Raw genomic sequence first — 26,972 nt, forward strand, 5'->3', positions numbered from 1 at the left:
TCCTTTCTTCGTTATTCTTTCCAGGTCACTGAAGAAACTAGTCGGGTCTTGCAGATGTTGGGATACATGTGCTCGTGTCGCGGGATCATCAATGTAAAGGGCAAAGGGGACCTCAAGACATTCTTTGTGCACACTGAGATGACCAGAACCTTATCGCAAGGGAATGTTATGACTTGAACTTCTCTCTTTCTCATGCGTGCTCTCTCTCTCACACACACAGATCAACAATGGCCAGAAGTACACACATGAAAACCTGTCACTCACTTTCTCATTCTCTCACTCTCTCTCTCTCTCTGTCCACACACACACACACTCGCAGAGAGAGAGAGAGAGAGAGAGAGAGAGAGAGAGAGAGAGAGAGAGAGAGAATATAATCAACTCTGTAAATAAATCTACATTTCTCACCCAGGTGTGGATGGACAGATCAGTTCGAGAATATAACGGTCTGAATGAAACCTAGACAAGCCACTGTGTGTGCAAATCAATACAGAGAACAGCTGAGGGTTTGTAAAACAATTAAGGAAAAGTTAGACATATGTGTTTGTTTTGGTGCAACCATTTTCTTATCAATTAAAGAATTTCTCTATAAACATTACTGTGTTCATTTATATGTAAAATTTATTATCTGCTATCCCAGATAAAGATTAACAGTCATAGCAAAAGAAAGAGGAAAAAAAAAAAACAAATGACAAGTAAGAAAAAAAATTTTTTTAATTAATTTTCTCACACGTATTGCATACCTTATGAGTAAAAAGTTACTTTCAAACCGGAACAACAGTCCCGTATCCCTCCTCCACTGTTCTGGTAATTCCGTTTTTCCTGTAGACTACCAAACTGTCGTCCTGGTGTGTACAGGGCTGGGGGCAGACGACGCCCATACTCAGAGGACGACAGCACAGCTGATGATTCCTAAGGAAGGGGTGGGCAGAGTCGAAGTGAATTGGGAAAAAATAAGGCTACTTGTTTGTAGCTAGTTGGTAACTATTTATCTTAAAAGACTAAGGTATTCCTAACACACGCACTCAATCCCTGTTGCAATAACGGCTACTGATTATCAGTGACTAGTAATTAGCTACAACTACACACCACATGATGTCAAAAGTACAGAAAACCAGGCAGAGGTTACGAGGGTTTATATGCTCCAGTTAGGTTTAGCTTTAATCCTAAACGAGGTTTGAAAGTTTGCCTACCTCGTTGAAAATGTCCAGTCCACGGCTCTTTGCATGTTCTCTGTCATCTCGGTGCAACTTGTTATGGTAACCTTCAGCTCGTTGATATATAGTCATATAAATACATTTCTGGTGCCTTACAGCTAGAGATCGTACCAATTAGGAAAACTAACTAGCTAGCCAACCTAGCTAACAAGATGGTTTAGCTAGGTTAGTTTAGCTAGATAGGCTAACTAAATGTAGTGTTATCTTAGAATTGCAGCTGAAATAACGTTCTTCTTTGGGTCCACTTCTTCTTGGTGGTATAAAACTAAATACAAACAATGTAGACAGTGGTTTTGACTTTTCTTGGGATAATACGTCCATTTTTTAAGTATTTGAAAGAACAGTTAACGTCATGCTCAACCTTTTGACAGACCTAAGAGATAAACAGATTTTGGTTGCTTAGCACGTGGACCCAGTGACGGGTGACATCGCACGCCCACGTGTGACAAAGACGTGTGAGTGTTGACAGTCACGGCACCACAAAAACAGGCCCCGACCTCGTGGGTTAGGACCCCAGTTTGTTGACGTTAATTGTATAGTCAAATTTTGTTCGGTGTCTGCTTCTCTGTTGTGTTTAGTTTGTTTTTCATCGAGCACAGTTGTGAACCACTCTTGCAGATTTGAAAGCACATGAAATAATAAAAGGCTAAAACATTTAACCATTAGTGCCATTAGTGAATGACTTTGTTGTCAAAGTTAACTTTTGTATGCAGGATTTTTAAAAAGAGCATATTAACCCAAAACCAGTTCTGCTGTAAATGATCCAGTGTTAACCAAACTCTTGCGTTTTGCTTTCACTCACTTGCATATTGTATGGATTTTCATGCTCTGTAATATTTTAATAATGTTTGTTGGTTTTGTTTTTGCATCATGTTAAATCCCACTGTGCCTACATTGGGCTTTGACTCATGTTATTGTAAGCAACCAAATTCAATTAAACAAAGCAAAAAGTAGCCTTTTCCATAGAGGAAGGGTAAACTACCATGATCACTACAAGAGGAGTCAAGATCTTTATAAATAACTTTCATACAATGAGTGACTGCAGTAAGCACCACTTTCTAAAAAAAAAAAAAAAAAAAAAAAAAAAAAAAAAAAAAGCCTTGGTGGAGGCTTTTAAAGTAACAAACACTTTTGTTGTTGGCATTTTAAAAAGTGCTCTTGAAAAGTACTTCTGGAATACCTGTTTCCCTGGTGTTGCTAAATTTTTTAAAACTGAGTTAGCCACTTGTGCAAACGCGCCACACTATTTCACATCGCACATGGCGCGTGCGTATGTGCACGTTGTGTGTGGACAGAATGAGTAGGCAAATCAAAGGGGATGTTATAGTCAGATGACGCTTGCTGCAGTAATATTAGTGCAATTTCAGCTCAAGTGCTGCGCCCAAAGTGACAGGGAGCTTAGATCCTGCGATCTTCAACCCTACAGCTGCTTGGAAGTGACCCTACGAGTGAGCTGTCCGATGCCTGTAGCACATCTCTGTTAATTAGAGCAATTTTGAAGTGCTATAGTTAAATCAACACATATTAATTCAACATTTAGAGTCTTTCTGTGCACTAAAAAGCCAAGTTTAAGATGTTAACGAGTGAGTGGGGGGAAATCTAAAGTGCTGTTATTGCTGGTGACATATCAATTATAGCGGCGCACAGCGACTTTATCACATTCCGGCTTTTTACGTATTTACACCTCTGGCTGGTGAACAGATTCTCTATATGTAGCCTTTTGGCAATATAGAAACACATGGGGTTGTTTACAGAAGTCAGCAAGTGGTGAAGATGATGAAAATATATACACTACCAAAGTGCAGGCACCTTCCTCTTGTCTACACATTAGTCCACAGTAGTCAGTGATGGTCAAGATTTTCTCTATATCAGAAAAGTCTTCAGTACTATAGTAGGGGAATTATAGAATCACTTTACATCACTCATTGTACATGCACTATTAACAGAACGCTTCATATACTTGTTGTTTGCTATTGCACTGATTGCTGTTTGATATTGTACTTGTGCTTATTCAATGGGTCAGTTTGACTCTAACCTGCTGTACTGTACTAGGATGTGTTCTATGAGTAAATGACAAAGCACTTTTGTAAGTCGCTCTGGATAAGAGCGTCTGCCAAATGCTGTAAATGTAAATGTAGGATGCCCATGGGCCCACAAAGGAGGATGCAACTTGACTAAAGAGTAAGTCTGCCATTCATTATGTGCTAACATTTTATTTATTTAAAAATAAATGAGACCCATAAATGTAAAATATTCTTTTTGTTATTTTTCATTCTGTTACTGTGCAAGGGCCAGTAACCTGTAAATCAAATTCTAAAGTTACAGAGACAAATTAAAAGACAACAGAATCAGCCCAGTTTAACACATACTACATTTAGCTGATGCTTTTTATCCAAAGCAAGCTATGGGTGAGTACAACTTGAGTAATTGAGGGTTAAGGGTCTTGCTCAGGGACCCAACAGTGGCAAGGCTTGAACTGGCAAACTTTTGATTACAAGTTGAGTACCTTAACCATTGAGCTACCACTGCCCTTAACACAGAATGAAAAAAGATGACAGATGTCACCTACATTGTGCTTTGGAAAAATGCTGTCTCATTATCTTCTTGCTTTTCTTGAAATTATTGAAGTCAGAGATGTAGTGTGCTTCTGTGTATGACAAAACAGATCTAGCATCTTTTTCATCATCTTTACCTATTTCCTCAAAGAAAATAGTAAAAATCTGCTAATGTAAAGTGTAGTGCACTGTGTGAACTTTGATTTTAGTCTTTATGTCTTTGTGTATTAGCTGTCCATTAGTATAAATGATATATTGCTAATGTATACATGCTACATTGCTAAAGTATACAAATGCTACATTGCTAATGTATACATCACTACAAGATGACCACATCAATCTCTGTTACAAAAATACTTTATTTCTTATAAACACAATGTTATACACAATGTTATGCATTGATACAACACTCTGGAGTGATATTGCAATCTCTTTGTTGATGTGGTAAGTAAATAATATTATTAAATAAACCAAAATACATTCCTATAAATGACTGATCTTAAATCTATATTTCACATTTCTGCAAACTTATTTCTGTACTGTTTACATTAAAACAATATATATTCTAAAAAATAATGGAGTTAAATGGGCCCTACAAATTACCCGATAAGCCTGACAAGTTCGTGTGCTGATGTCTATTCTGCTGTGACATTCTTCTGTCTCAGGCAAATACAACACACAAATTTAGTATTTTCCATTGTGAAATATCTTTAGTAGCAAATCCAAACAGTAGGTTGGCAATACATAATTTTGATATGCTGCCTGCAATAAAGGCTTAGTCTAATTATCCTTTTATATTCTCAATCTACAACTATGGCCTTCATCACAGCTTCCATCTCTTAGGACTAAAGAGTTTTCCTTAAATTACATCCAATTTGTGTGAAATGGTCCATTAGTCCAATCCCTAACAGAGTGTATTTTTTAAATTGAGTCCTTTTTTCTTTCTTTTTTAATATATATTTTCCCCGTTTCTTTCTTTCTTGCAGTGGTACATGATTGTGGGGGGGGGGGGGGGGGGGGGGTTGGATGTGGATTGGAGACACTGAACAAAGACCAATCAGAAAATCCACACAACCCATTAAGCTTTAATTGCAAGAGGAAAATGAGAAGCGGAGGGGTTACGTCATCATTCACGTGCAACTAGAGCAAAATCGCCTGCTCTGTAGTCCACGCTTGTCGTCCAACTACTGAAATCTACCGAGCCTATACTACCCCCTGCTGGGCTGGCTCTACATTATAACTGCAAATAGGCATATCCCAAAAAGCCTGATACGGTTTTGTTAGTTTCCCTGCCTAAACACCGGATTTTAAATAAATGTTTGTGTAAATATAATGTCAGACGCGCGAAGAAAAAATTATGCAGTTGTTAGGAGCGGGGTGGTTTGGTGTGTCCTTCTCCAGAAACAACCACAGTGAACTGCAGATAAAAAGACTGAACAAGACTGAACGGAGTGTAAACTACCTTAGGCATGCATTTTTACCGCGACTGATTAATCAATCTGTAGCCTCTATATATTATTCTCCTATTTATTATTTGCCACCATAATCTATACTTATCTTCGTATGACTTCAGAACGGAAATGGATAGCTGAAAGCTTTGTTTTTGGTTTCGGGGGAAAAAAAGAGAAGCCAAAAGTAAAGAAACCTACATTACCGCCTACATTCTTTTCCGCTTCAGACACACCTACAGGCCAATTACGTCTTATTCCTCAGATTATGAACGCGAACAAGTCCGGACTGGAATATGGGTGCGACAAAAGAAAGGAGGCGTTGCAGTTGTGTTCATGCGAATCGTGAAACAAAATCTGCTCAGTATTTGCCGTCCACAATTAGGCAATAGATCCGTTGTTATAAATCGGCTATAGTTTGTCGCACATCTTAATCGCAAATTACTTTAAGTCTCTTTTCATTAACAGTAAACCGAGTCTCGCACGTACACGTGTTTAGAAGATTTCGAAGTTAGGGAAGACGGTGGAGGTATGTGTGTGTGAGCACAGTTGACCTGCACTTAAGGGAATTTGCAATGTGCAGCCGGGCGCTGGAACCATAAGGTAACGATGACGAACAATATTTCTCACTTCACACATGGGTAAAGCCTGCTTTGGTTTGGGTATGTGGTTTTAGTTGAGCGGTAGATAACGTTTCCATGATACCTTGAACTTCAATCTCATTATGACTTGAAATGTTGAATATTAACCTTGGCAAATTCTCATTGGTCACTTGATAGGCAACCAAAAATAAACCACCAAAAAAGGCCGGACGCCACAACAAACGGCATTACAACGAATTGTCAACAAATGCTTTGATGCTCTGTCAAAACGTTGTAGCGCTTATATACAGTTGTCATTCCTGTTGGTTTACCACAGTGCCTCCGACTTTTTTTTTTTTTCTACCTAAGAGATTGACTTCAGTTACTATATTGGCTACTTGAATGTGTTACTTGCTTTTACAGAGTTTTGATATTTCCTCGACTTGTCTCTCCTGCCCTAAACCCCCGCTCTCTCTCTCTCTCTCTCTCTCTCTCTCTCTCTCTCTCTCTCTCTCTCTAATATCCCACTATCCCTCTGTCTATCAATTAATTTCACTCTCAGAATATACAGTCATGCGTCGATTCAGCTCTGAAGGGTCTCTGCAGGACTTGGAATTCTTGTCTTGGAAGAGGGCAGCTTTGAAGGATGACATCCATGATGAGGAAGTTCAGGAGGACACATATAAGCACCTGTCACACCTTGGGAATGAGACAGCCAGGGAAACAGTAACCTTTCCATGCACCCCGGCTGTGCTGGAGAGTGCCGGGGGCAGGTCTGTGCTTACTAAAGAGCACAGCGTTAGCGTGGAGACCCTGACCAATCTGGACAACATGTCCTCTGGTTTCCTTCGGGTAACGGCCCTTAATGAAAGCTTCAAAGCCTACAGTGACAGCCAGCTAACTGGACGTGCCACAGACAGTACTGACAGTATGGGAAAGGAGGAGGATACCGTGCCATCTCCCTCATCTATGGCCAGTCACTGTTGCTTCCAAACTCCTGAGTCCCAAACCCATCGATACCATGTAATGTCAAAGCTGTCAGCTGCCAAACTGCATCTGAAGAGTCTATTTGGGCAGGTAAAGTGGTAGAGGGGTTGATAGGAGGATGGGGTTGTTGTTTTTTTTTGTTCAAAGGTATTTCTGTCCAATTTGCGTGTATACTGTTCGTTTGTGCTGTTAGGAATCAAGATGTTTAGATTGCTATAAGACATTGGCTGAAGTAAGGGCAGACAAGTAGTGTATTTAGCACAGGTGAGATTAAGTTTAATTCGTGTTGCACGCTTTCACACGGCAGTTCTGGTCCCAGCATTAAGACTCTCATTTCTGAAGTTCTCTTTGCTGATTCGCTCTGTCACTGAGATTGAGCGCAAAACTGAAATTGTGTAGGAATGCTCACATATGTTGTCATTCCAGACATTCTCTCTGCCCAGTGTTGGCACTGAGGCAGGCCATTCCCTGTCCATGACATCGACACATTTGGCAAGGGATCAATTCAAGTCTAAAGCAAACATTTCAAAGGCCACGTTGGGGCTTTGAGAAACCTTCATTCCTTTGAAAACTGTTGGTCCGTACTAGGCTAAGCTTGTATCTTAATGCTATATTGTCACACTTTCTCTATGCTATTAATGCCTCGTGAAGTATGGCATAAATAGACCTATGGAATTTTATCTGGCTTCTTGTGAAATAATAGACTAAAGAAATTTGTCCTCACCAAGAAATCCTATTTTTTTCTTTTACTATAGAGTCCACAGTCCTCCCATTCAAATCTTGCAGCTGCAGAGCAAAGAGACCAAGAAAACAGGTAAAATCAGTTTGCCATTATTGTAAATAGCTGTGTGATCACTTTTTTTTCATCCTGATCTGATATGAACAGTTCCAACATTCCTCTTCAGAGATGACCTTGTTCTGCCTGGTTGTGTGGGTGTGGGTTTTGACTCAGGTCAGGTGAAACTGAACTTTTTATCGTGCCTCGTCTTGCACTTGTAGCTTTGCCTTTATCTTTAAAAGAAATGTTTATCTCTTATCTTTTTCTTTGTTGTACCCCTCGCCATCCATCATGGCTCAATGTCTTCCTTCTTCTTTGTGTTTCACCCCTTCTAATTTCCTTCCAGAATTTCATGCTGACTAATGCTGCAATTTCTCAACTGACAGTGTCAAAGAGAAGCGGTCTCGGTTCCGAAAGCAGTGGAGCCAGGTGGGTCACGGCAAGACACGCCTCAGCAGGCAGGAGGTGGAGAAGTGGGCAGAGTCTCTCCACGCCCTGCTGGACAGCAGAGGTGAGGGCCAAAGCCACCACTCTGCCATTTTATGAGGCAAAATAACCACAGGCTCATTAAAGAGACCACTGTGTGTTTCTGTGGTGTTAATGATTTCAGCATGTTGTGGTAGCTGTAAACAACCCAAAACCCAATTTCTCTGTGATAATTATGTTCAGCAACAGAGTGAATGCAACTGGTTTTGGTGGGATGGATTATCTCGACCAGTGCAAGCACACACCTGTAACAGAATGCAACACAGCTTCCCTTTAGACAAATGTGTGCTAATCTGTGTTCTGCATGTGGATGACTTTGAACCAGATTAAATCGCACTGTTTCCTCCTGGCAACATCAGTGATTGTAAGGCTAGTTCTTCGTTGCTCTAGCGATAGGATCAGCTGTATAAGAGAATTTTAACGGAAGTGTTATTTTTGTCACACGATTTGCAAAACCCATCCTGTGACTTATGACATTGACCCAGCATAAAAATAACAGAGTTGCAATCTCAGTTGGTTTGAACTTGATATGGAAGTACTACTGTCTGCAGTTTCAAGTGAAAATGACCAAGGTTCATTGTAGTTAAGTATTGGGAATACATTCTGTGAAACCCTTGGAGCCATAAAGAAAGTATTTCAACTACATGATTTGGGATTATCTTATTATCTGTGTTTTGTCTTATGTTAGATTTGTCTTATGTGGTTTGTGGAACATGAGTATGTTGTAACATCTGTGTCTCCCTTCATTTCCTCTCTACGCCCAACAGTTGTTTTTTTTTTTTCCCTTGAGAAAACTTTGCAGGCAGTTGTGCAAAGGCAAGATAACTTGTAAGTTAAGTGAAAAGAAAAGGAAAATAATTAGGAAAAAACTCCAATAAGCAAACTATTGAGCTTTATGTCCAGTGCTCTGAGAGTGTGTGTACATTTGTTACACAGAACACGTCTTTCCGTGTCTCCTTTCTGCTGGCCACTCGCCACCCTAAAGATGGTAGTCCGTAGGGGCTGTGTGTGTTTTTTCCGACTGCAGTTGTTCACTTTGCCCCTCCTTCTCCACTCTTTCCATCACTCTTCTCCAGTGGGCGTGTCCGTGTTCGAGGCATTCCTCCGCTCCGAGTTCAGTGAAGAAAACCTCCAGTTCTACTTGGCCTGTGAGCAGTACAGACGCTCGTCCAACACCTTCAGCCTGCAGAGGCGTGCAAAGGAAATCATCGCCACCTACATACAGCCCGGTGCTCCCCGAGAGGTGTGCGTGTGGATGTGTGTGACACTCCCAACATGTCACCCCTGTATGTTGAATGTGCCATTTTCTGATGTGTGTCTGTGCTCTCATCCAGATAAACCTGGACTTTAAGACTCGGGAGCTGACGCTACAGCTCCTCAAGGCACCCTCTCATAACTCCCTCTGCCACGCGCAGCAACGCATCCGCTCCCTGCTGGACACAGACTGTTACCCACGTTTCCTCCAGTCCAACATCTACCTCACGCTCTTGAGTGATGGCTACTAGACCCAGGATAGAACAGTGTGATTATGGACTGAACGGCTTTTAATTGGCTGATATGGCGCAGCTGCCTGTTGATGGGCAGGTGCCTGAAAGGATAAGTGCAATGATGCTATGTCAGCTGGAAGACTTGTGAAAATCATAAAAAACCAATTGATGGAGTAAATAAACTACTGTTTTTACCCCCTCCAAGATTTTTAATATATTGCTGAAAATGAAACTGATGAGTGATTGCAGTGAATGGAAAAGTCTGATCTTGTCTTAAGTGCATGTTTATTCCAAAGGGCCAATTACCCTGAAGTCCTGGCCTTAGAGAGATATGCACACAACCTTGTAATCATTAAACAGATCTAGGGCCCATCACCCCTGAGTGAGCAGAAGCCAGGCTGACAGGAAAGGAAAAACTCGTCTGGCAAGGTTGGGCTCTCATCACAGCACTTGCTGTGCAGTATCACTGTGGGAAACAATCCTTTGTTTGGGTCAGTGCAAGATGCTGATGTAAACAAGGAGTAACCTTTTGAAGCCTTACTCCAAGTAATCGGTTTGGCAGTTTTCCTGAAATTTCTTCCTACACAGTCCTACAAGTCTGTTTTTCAGAATAAGTTTGTTGATAGTTGTGTTACCTAAGGTACCAGGGTTGTACTGTGTTTGTGCCAGTTCAGAACATGTAGAAATAAATTATATTTTATATTGTTCTCTATGACCTACAAGTCGTGTGTGTGTGTGTGTGTGTGTGTGTGTGTGTGTGTGTGTGTAATTTGGAAAGTAGAGGAGTGTGTGTTCAGACCAGTACAATAACAAGAGTGCTTGGTACTATTCTCAGCAGGAAGCTCTTTCCACCAGATCCAAAGACCTGCAAACGCTTGTTACATCTGTGTCTTCACTCTCGTAGACTAATTAGGGTGATACTGTTATTTTAATGTGTTTTTTTTTTTTTTTTGTATTTATTTTTACTCGAACAACTCGTCTAAAACAATACAAGATAAGTCACAATGCTTCAGGTTAAGTCCGTTTCACCACCACCATCTTAATAGGACACTGATGGGTTTTTGGGTAAATTCTAACTCCTCAGTCGTCACTCCTACACACTATTTAGGACATTGTTGTTAACAAGAAACTTATGCTGAATGCTGTGATTAAAAATGTGTAATATCTTGTCCTAATCCTCATTGGATTTCCTTAACTGTAGTAGCAATAACTTCCACAAGAGACTTGTGTGATCCTACTGGCATGTTAATTTGCATTATACAAGGCAAATTTTCTAGGCTCTTAAAATTTTTTCAGAGATAGGAGTTTTTAAAACCCACTCTCCGTGTTATTTACCCAAGGTCTACCCTTAATCCAAAAAACATCAAATTATGAGAATGGTGTGTTACATTTTTTAGCTAATAGTGATAAGATGATCCTGTTCATTTTCAATTTTTGTTTATTTTGAAATACAAAATTCCTTGAACATATATGCATAATACTGTTTTAACAGCTGTAAAACCAAGCTGTTTAAACGCAGGTTTACAGTAATCTTAAAAGTGTGACTTTGTGCCCTGTAGGGAGTCTATCTGGTGCCACACTGCTGCACATGTTCAAAGCCACAGCATCTTAAGTCTTTACGGCTTTCCCATCTTCAGATTATTTCTTCTGGTCTTTAACATCCCTGGGCTAGTTAAGAGTTTCCACAGCCAAGGCTATGGGGAGCCTTTCCTCTCCTCTTTCCCCCGCCAGTCCCTGCTTTGCCTTCCTCTCCATCATGTCCTCCAGTCCCCTCCTTTCCTCTGATCTCCTGCCAGCTTTTCTGTCTTTCATCACCAGGGGCACGTGCTGCGGTTTTCCTGTTTCTGTCTGACCCACTGGGCCGTGTAGCGCCTCTCTCCCACTGTCCAGGACCAGCCGGACCCTCTTGGTGCCCTCTTTGCCTCCACAGCCATCTTCGCTCCCTTTGTGTCTCTGGCTACTTCAGGCCAGGACGGTTCCTTGCCTCCCCTCAGGCTCGCGCTGTGCAGGTCGGCTGCCTCCTCTTCTGGCCCTGGGGCTGCCCTGGGGGTCTGCTGCCTGCGAGTGCTCCGGGAGCTGCACAGCGCCGGCAGTGACGCAGCCTGGCTCTGAGGGAGTGGTGTGCTGAGGAGAGAAGAGAGAAACATTGGCAGAAAAAGTGAACCTCAGACAGGAAGAGATGTTACGAGGAAAGAGAGGAATAAGTCCTTCTTCGAAATTTCATCAATAGAGTAATCAGACAGCTGTTGTCAGGGGACTTATGAACGTTCCTGGATAACCACACTGCGTTTTTAGTTCTTCTGCTTTCTGACTTGGCATCATGTTTGGCCTTATGTGAAGTCTGTAACTCTCATACATGGCGTGACGCATAGCCAACCTTTCTGCTGTGTTTGTGTGTTCCAGTGCGTCTGCCTGTCCCCCTGTGTCACACTCTTTCACACTGACCACTGGCTGCAATCCTGAGGAAGCATACATGACAACTACTAACAAGGCAACACGTGGGATACGTAGTGTCCTCCGGACCACAGCAGCTGTCGTTACACACTCTGCTGCGGTGCAAGGATCCGGGTTCAAAAGACACGTTACCTGGCAGCTTCGACGTGCTCAGCTGTTCCGCCAATAAGAGCCCAAGGCCTCTGCTGGTCATATGGCGACTGTAGAGATGGTTCCTGGCAACCAAACCCTGATTGCTACAGGAGGGGAAGGGGAATGTAAACACAGGGGATGTGGGGAGAGCGTGGATTCCAGCATGGGCACCACCAATGAACAGGGACAAACGCAAATTTGGAGGTGGGGAAGGGGGCCATGCCATAAAAAAATAAAATAAAATAAATAAATAGAAAGAAACAATTAAGAAAGTGTGAGAAAGGAAAAACATAAAAAAAGAAGAACATAAGTAACAATTAGAAAACTCAAACTTATAATAGAATGCAATAATATTTAATGAACACAATATTTAGTGAACAAAAATAATAAAGGAAAAAGAGGACATGCAAATGACTGTGATGTTCCTGAATATGCGAAGATTTAAGAAGCAACAAAATGTTGTGGTGGGGGGGGGAGTTGTTTGTTTGTTTGACTTCTATACATAGTCAGCTTGTTTAGATGGGAGAACTCATAATAGCGTTTAACTACTTTTAGTTATGTATTGTAATTTTTGAATATGTGATTTGAGAAACAACATGCTTTTTTTGTTCAACTCCTTTTAATGAATATGAAACAAAGTGCTATGGGGAAGACAGTGTTAATTATTTTGTCACAATAACAGTAAAGAAATGCACTAGGTACAAATCGCAGTTTCACCTGCATTTTACACTTCATGGGTCAATGACAAATTAGACCTTTCAAAATGCACTTCTCTATGCTGGAGCAAAAGCCATAACCTTTCAAAAATCTTTCAGATACATCACTTCCCTTCCCTACCACTTGATGTGAACACCCAGAATTTCCTCTATTTCAGCATTAGGTTTCACTTCCACAACCCTATTAGTAAATCAAACAAAATTACAGAACGAGTTAAGAGGTTTAAAAAAAAACAGGCATCTTTAGGGCTATGATGTCATAGGTTAAAAGGTTAATGAAAGCTGGGCTGAGATCTATTCAGAGAACTGTAAAGATGTTTGACCAGAGCAGCGCACACCAGAAGAAAGAACGTGTTCGGCGTTTTTGCGTTTGAAAAAGAGAGTGGTCAATTTTGTCATGAAAAGGTGCCACAAAGAAAAGGGAAGAGAAAGAAAAAAAAAGAAATACCGCGTATGAAGTAAAAAATATGTCAAGCCAGGGAGAAGAGAGGGAGGAAAGAGAGGGAGGAAAGAGAAGAAAAACAGCTGTTTAGAGGACAGTGTATGGACGATGAGCTCCCGGAACAAGCAGAGTTCACTGTACACAGTGAGGAGAGGCAATTCTAGTTTTTGCAGTCCAGTCAGTCATTCAGCCAGGCACAGAGGTGTCATGAAAGACACAACACCCCTCACTGCCCTTACGTCCCCAGGGTAGGACAGACGGTGCGCCTCTGAGTGCCTTTTCACTAGCTGAGCACCTGCCTGTGCTCGTAGCGTACAGCAAGGGAAGCGGGTTTCGTCAGTTTCAGTAGTCGGTGGCAGTAGTCAGTCCTGCGGGAATGGTATGAATTCAGCTGCAGTGGTGTCTGAAGTGGAAGGCCTGATTGTTTCTTGTCATGCAATGGAAGGTGTGACGCGCGAGCCGGACTGAGGAGAAACCCATACCTGGTGCGTTTCGCCCTGCAGCTGTCAGATAGCTGCGGGCGAGTGGTGATTCCTCGCCGTGGCCCTGGGATGGGGGCGGGGCAAGGAGGAGTGCGGCTGGGGGAGGAGCCAACACTGAGCGAACGAGAAAACTGGGAGGATATACCCACAGGTGGAGAGGGAGGCGTGGCCGTGGGGCAAACGAAAGGCCAGGGGCGGGCCTTCTGCTCCACTCGCACAGCTTTAAAAACACACAGAGGACACAACAGGAGAGAGACAGAGACTCTACCTAATCTTTCCCAGACCACAGTAATCACTGTGCAAAGAATGTTATTAAAAAGTCTGACAAAGTCCTACAATCAGCTAGCTGTGTATTAAAAGCCTCCTGTGGAGCATGTGACCAAGTCTGCAGGTCTGCTTCTACACTTCTTAAAAATGCTGCAAGACTCTGGAGAAGTGTTTTGTGCATCTTGCTAAATGCGCTCCACGTAAACTGTTCTTCTCAACACTACTTTCTACAACTCTCAGCATGGAGGATTTTCAAACATCATTTACGTACCCTCCCGCTCCATCAAGGAATATGGTTTGATCTCTCCTTCTGGTTTTTTGGGTTGAACTTTTCTCAGTTGGACTGCTGCTACAGAAACAATAAACTCATAAACAGCAGATAAAGAAACTACTATAAGTCACACAAATGCACTTGTTTCTGAAATATCAGAATTTGGGGACACCTTGCCTTCTTTTGAAATGTTCAGAGCAGTGTTTGATTTTCACAGAGAAATAATATCTAGAAGGGTTTTATTAATATCAAAAGCAGTTATAATTACCTAAAGAGATTTCTTTTGCTTTAAAGGTCACCATAATTTACACAGGTGATAGTTATCCTCAAAATAAACCTAATTAGGTTTTATGATGTTAAGTTATTGTAAGACAAAAAAAACCCCAAAAACATAGATTTTAAACATTAAATAAAAAGGTTGTTTCCAATTTTTTTGACTGGAAGTGCAGGTCCACAAACCTTCATACTTATGTGCATACACTGCACTGTTGGCTAATGACATAAGCACTCTCGGCTTGTTGGGGAGTTGGGGTGGGGGGGTGGGGGGTTGTTATAGGATGCTTGGTTACAACACGTCAGAATTTGCAAGCAGGTAGGAGCACAGCTCCAATGCTATGCTTCCATTGTTCAACATATCAGGCAAATCGGCCGTGCTGTCAATCGGGAATTTCATCTGAATGCCAGATCGCTAAGCTACCCTGCCATGATCACCCCCCTCGAGGTGAGCTTCAACTGTATGCAATAGGACTAGATGGACAGGTTTTGTGACCTTATTGGTCTTGAATATAACGCACTGAGAAATGATGAGTCGCCCCAGAACATTCATGGAAGGAAGAAAAGCTCTTCTTCACAATGCATGAATATTCATGAGAGTAATGAGGGACAGCAGGCCAATCCTACTCCACGCATTCTCTAACTCCACACCATGTGTTCAGCATCATGGCTCCAGCCCAACACGCCAGGCCCGCCAAAAATGCCCACACATGCATGACAGAGACCTTACCTGATTTATACCTGAAGAAGCCATCAAACACCACAAAATTATTCACCTGTAAAAGAGGAAACAGAGAATGTCAGAGATGTGCGATCTGAGACTCATTTTCTGGAAAATGTTCTTTAGAGCTGAACCACTCACTAGAAATAGCATTTCTTTAATTTGCTAAAGCAAACAGTTTGTAACTAATATAGCAGCCATGTTACACCAAATAAATACACTGAATTCATTCAAATACATATTTAATGTTGGATTATACAAAACAACATAAAAGCCAAGAAAATATTATCATACTATCTCTACTGTCTTAAAACATGAATAATCTCTCGAGTAATTAAGATGTAAAAAAAAAATGCTATAAATAAAACAGCCTGCACCGGACTGTGATTCCAGGAAGGATAAAGTAGGTTTAACAATCACGTGAGGATTAAACTCATCATAAGGGTGACATTAGATCTTAACAACTGATATTATGGTACGATAATGCGCATGAAGCACACCTGAGGCACACTGTGTTTAAGTCCAAAGTGCTTTTCTAGGAAGGCCAGGAATTTGGAGGAAGGTCTATCATATGCCATTTGTTCAGGTTTGACTTTCTTATGCTGGCAGAAAAAAAAGAAAAGAAGAAGAAAACAGTAGTTTTATTTTATATTAAACATATTATTTAAGATAAGCATAATAACGAGAGTCAAAGATAATCTTGGCTCTATAGTAAGTATGCTATATAAAATTTACAGGACTACCCATGTGTGAATGAACCTGAAAAAAAATAAATAAATCACATCATGAACAACCTTTAAAAATATATATATTTGGTACAGGAATTAGCATTTACATTTGAACCCATTATGCAAATTCATCCAGATGTATATTTCATGTAGCACTATATGGAGAAAACTATATGCAGTTTGACAGCTTCCCAGCCAACACCCATTGATAACAAGTGTACAAAATCAAGCACAAAAGCCCAGCTCAGTGACTTTAAACAGAGTACTGTGATCAGATGCCTCCTTCCCCACAAGTCAGTCTGTGAAATTTCTGCCTGGGTACATCTGCTCCCGTCAACTTTAATTGCATTTATTGTGAAATGGGAAGGTCTAGGAGCAACAACATCAGCCAAAAAGAAAAAAGATCCACAGGGCTACAGAGTTCTGAAGTCTATATAGCATAAAAAAATCACCCATCCCCTGTTGCTCCACTCACTATAAAGCATCTGAACAGAAACCCAAGATGATGATGCACTATGCCAACCATTGGCCAAAGTGGTGTAAAGGACACTCTGGAGTTTGATATAAAAATCTGGCCTGCCAGGAGAATGTTTGGTGAAAGTCTGGATGGTGTACAGATAATGCTCTGGGCTGTTTAGGTATTGGGCACATCCACTTTGTATGATTAAGCATTACCATCTTCCTTCACTGGAACAAAGACATTTTATATGCCCCCAAACTAATGTCAGTAATTTGCGGAAAGCCCTTTCCTGTTATGGTGTGGAGTAACTCAGGTCAATAAAGGAGTGTGGAGTGTGGTGTGGAGTGTCATGCACCATAGCTCAGCATAACTGAACACCTTTGGAATGAATTGGAATGTCAGTTGTGAGCCAGGCCTACTCATCCAAAGTGAGTGCCTAACCTCACAAATGCTTTTTTGACAAAATGGGCACAAATACCTACAGATACACTACAAAATCTTGTGGAACCTTTTAAGGCATATTAAGGCCATTGGTTTTGGAAAGGAATGTCTTACAACCAAAACGTATACACACACACATACACATATATATATATGTATGTGTGTGTGAGATATCACATCACACATACATACATACATACATACATACATACATACATACATATGTGTATGTGTGTGTGCACATTTAGAGAATGGAGAATGGACGTACTGTACATAAACACATACATACATTACATATACACACACACACACACACACACACACACATACATATAAATACACACAAACACGCACACACACACACACATATACATATACACACACACACGCACGCACGCACATATAAATATACACACACACGCACGCACATACATATAAATACACACACACACACACACACACACCCACATACATATAAATACACACACGCACATACATATAAATACACACACGCACATACATATAAATACACACACGCACATATACATACACACACACATACATATACATACACACACATACACACACATACATACACACACATATACATATATGTCATTATCAAATCACAATCATAAAAAATGTGTCATGACTTGCAAACATAAACTAGAGATTATTTTTATAGACCTTTTCAATATGGTATGGCTCACCTCCAGCATAAAGTGGAACAGCTCCAGCCCATATCCGTGTCGCTGCATGCTCTCTGTCACATAGAAGTCCAGCACGCACTGGGGTTCCGTCTCCACATGTGCCCCCTGCTGGTCCTAACGGTTAATGCAGCATTGTAATGGAGGATGTGCATGTCCCACCCATTCAGCAAGACAGAGAAAACCAGAGGAAAAGCACCTACAAGTAGAAACAGCTTCTTGTATCCAACTTTTAGGTATCCTACTGCAACTCCTCTACCTCTGATCAGAACAAAAGGAGGGAAAGAGACCGTTATTGACAACTGGGATGAAGTTGACATTTTAGGACCTAGATACTGAAAAAATAGGACAACATACACAGAGGCTTGGGAATATGTTATTGCACATCATAAAGCCTTTTAGTTTAGACAATTAAATGTATATGTCCCCGATATAAAATTTTATTTAAGTTACAGTTCCGACTCAAATGCATATATTGCCATACCAGACTTCCCTGGTGATTCGTTCAGCTGTCTACCAAAATTAACAATGTTCTCTGAACTGCTTGAATTGAAACCAAAACACACACTGCCATGGGCAACAAAGGTGAAACACGCAGGCTACCCATTACGCTCTCCATCCTTCAGCAGGTACAGATGATGTCTGTTGGACTGGAGTTTTGATGCACTTGTTATTGGTGCTGGCAACTGCTGAGCCTGAGGGGAAACAGTACATTGTATATGGTCAAAAACACTTTGTCAACACCCATCCCAAAAAATAAATTCATTTAAAAAATTTGAACATTCTGTCTAATACAATAAAATCACCTTGGCTGAAGCTTTCCCCAGCTCATCAATGACCATGGCAGTCTGATTTTGGGCATCAAGTCTGAAATGGAAATACACATAAGGAGGCTAAAGAACTAACAACAAAATTACTTATAGGTGCGCTCTTTTTGTAGTAATTAGTTTTACAATGCAAGTTTGACTATGCAACTTTCGCATGAAGGTAGGCTAGCACTTACTAATTTAAGAAGACAAGGAGATTATTTACGTGATTTTTTTTGCGTCTGATGGCAATAAATATGCTTTTTTGACGTCATGCAGCAATATCAAATGCATATTAGAGAAGGCAAGGAAGAGAAACTGTTACTAACCAAACCTAACCTAATTTTGTATTTATTGTTCAAAGATCACGGCATATAAGACAATCTTTTTAAAAAGAAAGAAAAAAGCCCCTAGACCGTGCACGTAAGACCGCACCTCCCAAAGCATTGTGACTTATCTTGTATTGTTTTAGACGAGTTGGTCGAGTAAAAATAAATACAAAAAATAAAAACCACATCAAAAATAAATAGCTACCTTCCGTGCGTTTTTCGGCCAGCATACAAATTTTGATCCAGCATAGAAATTCTCTCGGGAAAAAGACCGTTTAAATCGAACGGGAAATCCATAGCAGTCTAAGCGCTGGTGAAATGGGTCGACTCTTCGGCAGGAATAAAATCTTCAGACAACACAACGATGATGCTTATTTTATGCAGCTGGGATTCACTGGCAATGCTCATTGCACCGTTTGCATGCTAACAAAATAGTATTCGCGACATGGTTTCAACGTTATGCAGCTAAAAGTCAGACAGTCGTGCAGGGATTTAGCAATAGGCCTGTTGTATCACTGCTTCTGCTGCCCTTCGTGGTACTTCTCACTACCCCCGGGCGAGATCGAGCGCGGCGACTGTCCACCGCAGCCGTGGTGCCAATAAGATGCACGAATCAGGGTTAGCCCAGAAATCGCTTGTAGGCTTTCGTCAGGCTACATCGGGTTGGACAGTCACGTTTCCCGAGCGCTTCGCCTGAACAAAAGGCAACATTTAGATGCAAAACGGGAAAATCTTAATGATAACATAAAATGTTCTGCCCATCTGCCTTTCTTCCGCTTCCTCTTGGCAACGGCGCAGTGTTCCAGCGTTTACATAGTGACACTTTAAACCCACCGTAAATTCATTATTTCGTAGTTAATATATTTTTAGGAACTATGAAAAATCTTATTTCTAACGCAATTTAGCAATCATGGCAGAAGGGAACAAAACACAAGAGAACAAAATACAATACAATACGTCATCCTGAACTCATTATCATAAGATAGCCCAATTCCCCACATTTAGAGGCTATACTGTAACATTTGTGACCTTTAAACCAAAGAAGGTATTTATCTACTTGAATGTCCAAGTTGGAGTTGTTTGGTGTAGGTATACCCAAGGCTCATCTGTAGACTTCTTAGCTAAACCTGACATAATATCAGGAGGCTCCTGATAATGTTTTTGCTAATTAAGTACAGGCCCTTTTCTTTTATATTCTTTTATGGCTAGAATGTATTTACGTCGTCATAAAATTATCAACAATGAAAATGAGCATAAGGTCTTCTTTAATGTTAATGTACATTGCATTAATGACATATCTGCTTGCATTCTAGGTTGTTGCAATGGCAGCAACACAGCTTTTTAAAAATAATTGAAAAAACGGATAACTTTCTATCTCTCATATCTTTAGAACCATGTGGAATGAATGTTATGATTTAAATATCCATTGTTCCTAACATAAACTGGTTTCACCGCCTAACCACTAAATTAACGAGGTTCTTTTTTTAATCAGGCACTTAGTTTGGCGCCCTAGGGTTGAATTAAGACCCCAATAAAATGTTGCACGAGTTGCTCTGTTCGGTCTTTCACGAGACATGTCTTACTAGGTTGGTGGTTGATGCATGCTAGAATTTTTTATGGTTTATTTGTAAAATAATTTTGCATACATATTAACTAATTGTGCAATGCTACATTGTCTAAGCTTGATGGATGTAACGTTTGTTGGTAGCTAATTGTTGGCTAGCCACTAAAATTGCCTTTAGTATGCCTTGTGGCTAGCTAGACTGATGTAAATTGGGGGTTTGCCTGTTCCGATAATTCAATGATAGCCGAACGTTTATTTTTATAAGATGCAAATGGTTATGTGGGTTTCCAGTCAGCCTTGCAACCAATATGGCGTGTTTTGTTGCTTTGTTTTGTAGGTTAGCGAATATGGGCCCTGACTGCAGGCTTGTGGAAAATGGTAGGTAGCGAGGTTTGCTCATTACAAAACGACATGTTACCCGCATATACAACTTGGCATGTAATGATGATTCCTGAGACTAGAGTCTCTGATTACAACATGAAGCTCTACAGTGCGCTGAACATGTTAAGATAGTGCTGTACATGCAGGAAGAGTCATGCTTTCAGAACAAGTCTAAAATGCGTTAACTTTCTTTTCAGGCTTTACAGAATTTACTGAAGATGGTACGTAACATCAGGAGGATTTTTCTAGTGGTAAGTGTTAAAAATTGACTTTTAGCAAGGTCAAGTATTTCCCTTACTGTATTTGGGATGTTTATTTCTGCTTTTTTTAATGGTCTCCAGAAAACCTGTTGATTTGGAGGATGGTGTTTCCTGGCGTTCACAGAAGCAGGAGTCAGTGCTAAGGTTTGTTTGGTATTACAAACTATTGCAACTGCTAACCTGTGTAATGATGATTCAATAGACTAGAGTCTCTGAGAACTTGATGTGGTTCACAAAACACTGAACACACAGTTCTGATATATTCAAGGATTTGTGCTACCAGAATAGCTGCTTACTTAACAAAATGGCTGCCCATTTTCCCTCAGATTTTCAGGATGGAATAGTACACTGACCAGAAAAGCTTCCCAGGTGAGCTGATCTCCATTTCTGCCTTCTATTAGTTGGTGTTGATGATGACTTGCATTTTTCGGTTCTACTGAAACTGATGAAGTTTTCTCGCAGCGCACTGAAACACTGACAAGCAGGTCATACTGAAATTTTGCTGTTAACTGAATGTAACTTGTATTATTTTGTATCTTGTAGGTTGCAGTTGGAAGATGGTGGAAGGAGGTCATGCTAGACACCAGACATTTCTGCCTCTCAGATGCAGCTTATCTAATCATGATTTCTGATTATGCTGAATTGGGCCATCGAGGAAAATAAAGTGTTTGATTTTGTTGATTGAGATTTGCTGATGCTTTCTCCCTCCCCCCCCCCCCTTTTTTTTTTTTTCTTGGGGTTCATCAGTGCAGTAGTTTGTTTATAAATGTGTTGTGATGGTATATCAAGTACTGTGGACTGGTATTTACAGAAATACTTTATCCTTTGACAGGAGGTCTCAATTACAAAACCTAACTGCTGCCAAAATAGTATACTTTTATGATTTGTGTTAGTGTCAGTTTATGGTGGTGCATTTTAATATCTGCTTTCAATAAATTGCTCGCTTGCATTATTTTTAGACATGGTAATTGGATAAGGCTTATGGAGAATTTGGAATTTTGAACAATTTTTAAACCGTATTAAAAGGAGGGTATGTAGGAAGCTGAATGTGCGTATGCCTATCTTTAAAAAAAAAAAAAAAAAACACGTGACATTAGATCGCTTGTCATCTTCACGGAACATTATTGAATATTGTACATTCAAACAGCTGTATTAAACACGCAATGCAGCCAAAGGTACGTGCCATCCACGGGACTTTTGATACGAAAATCGTGATTTAAGTCTTGGACATGTCTGTCTTCGCGGTGTTTCACCAGTAGCTTCATAACCACGTACTGCCCCGAAACAATGGCAACATCAGCTTCCTAACAGTTGTCGGGGTTACTAAATGTCTCTTTAAAATAGGCAGACCATCTAAAATTTGCATTCGTCATGGCGCAAATTGGCTAACAACGCCACCAGGTGAATATTAATATAAATTGTCTAAGAGGTTCGCACTATATCACCACGACGTTGATGTGTTTTGGGTAAGCGGCTGCTTCAGTAGCTGTGATGGCGATGTAGTTAAAACGAATCTGCATCAGTGGCTGTGATGGCGGTGTAGTTAAATGTCGATATTTATTGCGTTAGGTCCAAGTGTGAGGCTGGTATCGTTTCTAAAAACTTTGGTAGCCAAGATAATGTTTAGTGAGCAACGCCAGATTTCTGCCGAAGACAATACGATGTTGCTGGAATCTAGTCGGCTAAGCTAGCTAGCTAAGACATTACCATTGCCGATATTGATGCATTCGTTTCAAATATTTATACCGTTGACTAGTATAATAGTCACTTTGAGTGTTTAACATTTTTGGATAACCGAACTGGGGATCTGCCAGTAACTAGTACTAGAAACATTGGCCCCTGATCGCATGTAAGTCGATGTTAGCTCGCTAGATAGTTAACCTAGCTGTTACCACGGACCCAAGTGCTCAAAAACAGGAAAATGTTCAAGGAAGTTGGCTATCTTTTTTGTTTTGTTTACTACGCTAGCTAACTAAATACACTGAATTTGTAGTTAGCTCGTTAGCGCTTGGTGATATTTGCTAATACACGAAATGTAGACGTGGTAAAGGCTGGTTTTTTTTCATAAGTTTATTGGTGAGTGTATCGGCTAGGTGTGCCCTTAATTCTTTAAATTGTTTAGGTAAACTGGTTCATTTAGACGACAAACCACCTCAACAGGTGTGGTCTACGGTACTTCTTATGTAACATCAGAATATGTGAAAGATGACATTTGCAAGTGGCTAGGTTGGATTGTTTGTTGTCCGTCCTATCAAGAGTTTGAAATATGTCTTGGGATATTACTGAAATTATCTGATTTACCTTAGTATTTAATATATGTTAATTAGCTTACATTTATCGTATGGTCAGTTTTAATTTGGAGAAACGTTTCGCATATTTATCAGGATAAAGTAACCGAAAGACATGACTGCTGTTGTAGGACGTGTTTGGGCATGGATGAGCCCAAGCAACATGTATCGCCCTTGGGGCAATAAACGAAAACTAGAAACGACGTTTACAAGCGAAGGTCGCGTAGAAAGCAGGTGGGGTTTCGGGAGAGTAACTTCTTGGATTTGGGGTGGGCAGGGAAATCAATGTGACCCAAAGACACAGGCAGAGGAATACTGGGAAGCGGAGGAGGAAACGCACAAGCCCTTAGAAATAGAAGAACTGACTGCAGCTGAGTCAGAAACAGCAGGCTCACAGAGCACCCCACGCTGGTGGAGTCGGGTGCTTCCTTCTTCCTTCTTTAGGCTGAGCTCAACCAACAGCAGCGGACTTGGGCAAAGGAAATTTGCAGTCTGGAATGAGGCACCATGGGACTCTGACTCCAAAGATGGAGAGCTTTCCGACTACGGCACCCCGCCCCCATCTCCCACACCCCTTTCACAGAGGTCATCGCTGATCCAGGTTTTGGCTCACACATGGACTGGAGATATCCTTCCAGAACACTACGAGATATGCTTCAATTTCCTTCGCCACCTCTTTGACCTGTTTGTTGTTGGATTCCTTTGGATGGTCTCCCCCCCTACCAAGTTCATCCTTGATATCCTTGGTGTACACGGTGCTCTGAAACTGTGGCTCCATGGCATGGCCATGTTTTTTGTATCCTCGGTGGGGATGGCTGGACTGCTCTGGTTGGTCCAGGAGTACCTACCCCAGTTTGCTCTGGTTTATGGCATCATTCAAGCCTTGGTTATCTCCGTCAGTGTGCAGCAGAGTGTGATCTTGGGAACAGGGGCTAATGAGGTGCAAGATGGAAAGGTGGAAGAGGAGGAAGACGCAGGGCAACAGAGTGATACGACTGATAGCACCAACAAAGGAGTGGATGTGCACTGAGAAGTCATCTTCAGGTATTTCTCACCCCAAAAGACACGTGCACAGAGATGAATATTCTTCTGTTTAGCTCAGGCCTAAGGTCTCGGTGTCGTCACTTTTCCTGAAGGGTGTGCTGATTAAATCAATAAACCACCATAAAGAAGCTGTGACATTTTCCAAGGGCTATAAACCAGTAACCCTAGCCTGAAATATTAATGTGCAGCACGATAGTCCCTTTGTGTCATGGTCAGTGATAACTCTTCAGAAAAGGTTTCAATAATTACATCTGCATTTGTGTGTATGCAAATTCACTTATCTGTGTAGAATTTTTCCCACATTTCCTGAATTCTTATCAACTAGTATAATTGATGGTTCTGAATGAAATCAGTGTTGCATAAAAATATGTGTTTAAGGGCAGGGCTTTTGATTTGACTTGTTGTGGGATCAGTTTTTATTCATTTAGTAATAATCACTCATCATTTTTTTTGCAGGTTGTTACTAATATGGGGAGGCCTATGTCTTTGTGGTGTAGCCACATACTGACCACTTCATCACAGTTAGATCAGTGACTGAGCCAAACACTGCATAAGGCTGTATGACACAAATTCCTGAAGACAACATTCATCAGTTTCTTTTACATAGTCACTACAGAAGAGGCCTGATCTCAAAGGAAACTCTGCCTTTTGCTACAATAGGATTTTATGATGATGTATTTATATTTTGAACCCGAGTTGGTGGAATTTCAGAAGGTTGCATTGTAAGTAAGAGTCGAGTGTAACCTGCATAACATGCACTGAAAAGGCACTCTCTGACCTATCTAGCTGTGTGGCCCTCACTCTCGGTGCACTAGGTGAGCTTAAGAAGGGAACGATAGTTAAAGTGTGAATACAGAAAGGTAAACCCAGTGGCTTTAAAGGTCCTGTCACCACCAGCGAATTACCTTGAGATATGCTTTTTAATGCAGCATTGCCTGATGTAAACATTTGCCAGACTTCTCATATAGTATTTGTACTGCCTTACACATTTAACACATTTGTATCATTTCTTCATATTAATGATATTCTGTGTACTTTATATCAGTCTTTACAAAATAAATGCATAGACATGGATTCTTCCTTTAAAGGGGTACTTGGGAATATTTGAGATCCTTAAGCCTAATTAAGAAAGTGAACTTGAAGGGCTGCAATTGCTCCCATGGTACAATACAGCCAGGCCTTGAGCACCATGTTGTACCATATCATTAACTCATTATTGTTATTTATCTGCCAAAGGTTTATAAGTGTGCACATGCTATACTTCCCATTTAATAGTTGCATTTCTTTCTTGTTTTAATAGATGGGCATCATTAGGGTTTGTGTGTTTTTGTGATGCGATTAACTCAATTTTGTTTTCAGTTCATTTGTTTATTTAATCTCACAAGACTGTGTTAAATCTACTACCTTACTGAATTTAATACCTGATTGAATTTTGTGCTTGTACTATATTAACATTTAGCTAATTAGTTTGTTAACATTACGTTTTATATCACTACACGATCATTGGCAGATGCACGCCATAATGACACAAATGTGTCTTTCCTATTTATTACCTGAGGGTCCACCACAGGTATATTATTGCATGATTATTGGAATTAAATCATAATTCCAATTACAGTGAAGTGCTTTTTGAAGTTTTGTTGTTGTGCATATCACTTATAGCATTGTTTATTAATATCTTAAAAGCTTTTACTAGGTAAATAAAAAAAAATCTGTTAATGCCAAAATAGCTTGGTTAATGCCCTTTTAAGATTTTTCCTTAATGTCTGTCACATTAAAGTGCAGGATCACTGTTAAAAAGGAGACAACAGGGTGTACAGCAGTAAAAAGTGGTACATTTTTGGTCTAAGCAAAATAATATTGAGTACATGTGATGTGAAATAAGCCTTTAAACTGTTTGAACAGAGGAATGCCAAGTTCTTAAATAATCACTGTTCACCACTTTGAGCCTGAAATAGTTGCTATGGCTGTAATAAATCTGTCTCAACCACATACATACTTGTACTGGTGTTACTTGTTATTTCATAACAGAATTGCTGATGTAAGGTCCATCTGGATGAGGAGTCTGTGAGTCTTTGAGGCTTGCTTGTGCTTAATCCCCAATTGGCAAGAGTAAACTGGCTAGAGTAAGTAAAGGTGAGAGCTAGAAATGGAAGATGACAATTAAATCCATTTTTAGTACTGTCTCCAATGTACCTTTTACACGCCAAATATATATTAAAACATTGAGCCATTATCTGGAGTAACATCACTCAGCATATTTGCAGTTATAAAGGCACATTAAAATAATTGTCAATAGCTTTTTGATCCCCTGCTGTTAAGGGTGTTTAAATTATGCTGATTATAAAAAGTAACCTCTATTACTGCGACATAGTGTGCTAAGAAATTTGATTTCACAGCAATCAGCAGTTTGGTTTTGATCACGTACGAGGAGAATCCAACCGCCAAACATGTTTTTAACTGTGTAGAAGCTTATAAATAGCTAATTTTTCAATAAAGGGTTGACATTTTTTCATTTGTAAACATGCTTTGGGGAAATTATTTCAGCAAGCAATCAGTCCCCTTCTAAACCATAAAGCCCTACGCTTAAGCACCCATAATGAAAGGATGTGAAGGATCCTTCTGCTGTAATAGAGGGGACATCTGTTGAGAAGAGGGGACATCTGTTGA

At 40.5% G+C, this 26,972-nt stretch overlaps 5 protein-coding genes and 2 non-coding genes across 15 annotated transcripts in view; 5 read left to right on the top strand and 2 right to left on the bottom strand.

The window, feature by feature from the left end:
- The window catches only part of adcy2b (adenylate cyclase 2b (brain)), a 42,187-nt gene extending 41,603 nt beyond the window's left edge, over positions 1-584 (top strand). For 3 of the 4 annotated variants that reach the window (XM_027030425.2, XM_035529406.1, XM_035529408.1), the window contains one exon: positions 25-583. In XM_027030425.2, coding sequence (XP_026886226.2) covers positions 25-177 — 153 coding nt within the window. In that variant the 3' untranslated portion in view covers positions 178-583. Of the gene's footprint in view, positions 1-24 lie in introns of all 4 variants that reach the window. The other variant, XM_035529407.1, reaches the window with a different exon arrangement.
- A 16-nt stretch (positions 585-600) lies between these two features.
- On the bottom strand, positions 601-1,866 carry c8h5orf49 (chromosome 8 C5orf49 homolog). Its single transcript, XM_027030429.2, is given in 4 exon segments — positions 601-828; positions 830-909; positions 1,191-1,298; positions 1,404-1,866. Coding segments are annotated over 4 exon segments (387 nt in total). The 5' UTR covers positions 1,536-1,866; the 3' UTR covers positions 601-761.
- Positions 1,867-5,437: 3,571 nt separating this feature from the next.
- Positions 5,438-10,214, top strand: si:ch211-152p11.4 (regulator of G-protein signaling 18). The gene is made up of 6 exons (XM_027030413.2): positions 5,438-5,820; positions 6,361-6,875; positions 7,541-7,599; positions 7,950-8,074; positions 9,126-9,292; positions 9,384-10,214. Exons 2-6 carry the CDS (start codon positions 6,372-6,374, stop codon positions 9,552-9,554), a joined length of 1,026 nt encoding a protein of 341 aa, XP_026886214.2. The 5' UTR covers positions 5,438-5,820; positions 6,361-6,371; the 3' UTR covers positions 9,555-10,214.
- A 742-nt stretch (positions 10,215-10,956) lies between these two features.
- On the bottom strand, positions 10,957-19,704 carry atat1 (alpha tubulin acetyltransferase 1). 6 transcript variants are annotated; one of them, XM_035529507.1, is made up of 12 exons: positions 18,971-19,704; positions 18,437-18,497; positions 18,234-18,325; positions 17,834-17,891; positions 17,634-17,747; positions 15,795-15,896; positions 15,304-15,349; positions 14,301-14,375; positions 13,763-13,982; positions 12,123-12,226; positions 11,914-11,995; positions 10,957-11,660 (listed from the first exon to the last, which is right to left on the bottom strand). In XM_035529507.1, exons 1-12 carry the CDS (start codon positions 19,060-19,062, stop codon positions 11,348-11,350), a joined length of 1,359 nt encoding a protein of 452 aa, XP_035385400.1. In that variant the 5' UTR covers positions 19,063-19,704; the 3' UTR covers positions 10,957-11,347. The 6 variants fall into 6 exon arrangements, with proteins under 6 accessions (XP_035385400.1, XP_026886234.2, XP_035385402.1 ...); XM_027030433.2 differs by having other exon boundaries at positions 14,301-14,378; XM_035529509.1 differs by lacking the exon at positions 11,914-11,995 and having other exon boundaries at positions 11,432-11,660; positions 14,301-14,378.
- Positions 19,705-20,279: 575 nt separating this feature from the next.
- Positions 20,280-26,296, top strand: c8h6orf47 (chromosome 8 C6orf47 homolog). Its single transcript, XM_035529373.1, has 7 exons — positions 20,280-20,351; positions 20,667-20,707; positions 20,908-20,961; positions 21,052-21,114; positions 21,297-21,339; positions 21,514-24,302; positions 24,759-26,296. Exon 6 carries the CDS (start codon positions 23,374-23,376, stop codon positions 24,286-24,288), a length of 915 nt encoding a protein of 304 aa, XP_035385266.1. The 5' UTR covers positions 20,280-20,351; positions 20,667-20,707; positions 20,908-20,961; positions 21,052-21,114; positions 21,297-21,339; positions 21,514-23,373; the 3' UTR covers positions 24,289-24,302; positions 24,759-26,296.
- LOC113590340 lies at positions 20,767-20,831 on the top strand. The gene has a single exon (XR_003412090.1). It is a non-coding gene; the product is annotated as a small nucleolar RNA SNORD52 (small nucleolar RNA).
- Positions 21,154-21,217, top strand: LOC113590339. The gene has a single exon (XR_003412089.1). It is a non-coding gene; the product is annotated as a small nucleolar RNA SNORD52 (small nucleolar RNA).
- Positions 26,297-26,972: the final 676 nt, after the last annotated feature.

This window comes from Electrophorus electricus, chromosome 8 (genome assembly GCF_013358815.1).
Source record: "Electrophorus electricus isolate fEleEle1 chromosome 8, fEleEle1.pri, whole genome shotgun sequence".
In the NCBI taxonomy this organism is placed as follows: domain Eukaryota; kingdom Metazoa; phylum Chordata; class Actinopteri; order Gymnotiformes; family Gymnotidae; genus Electrophorus; species Electrophorus electricus.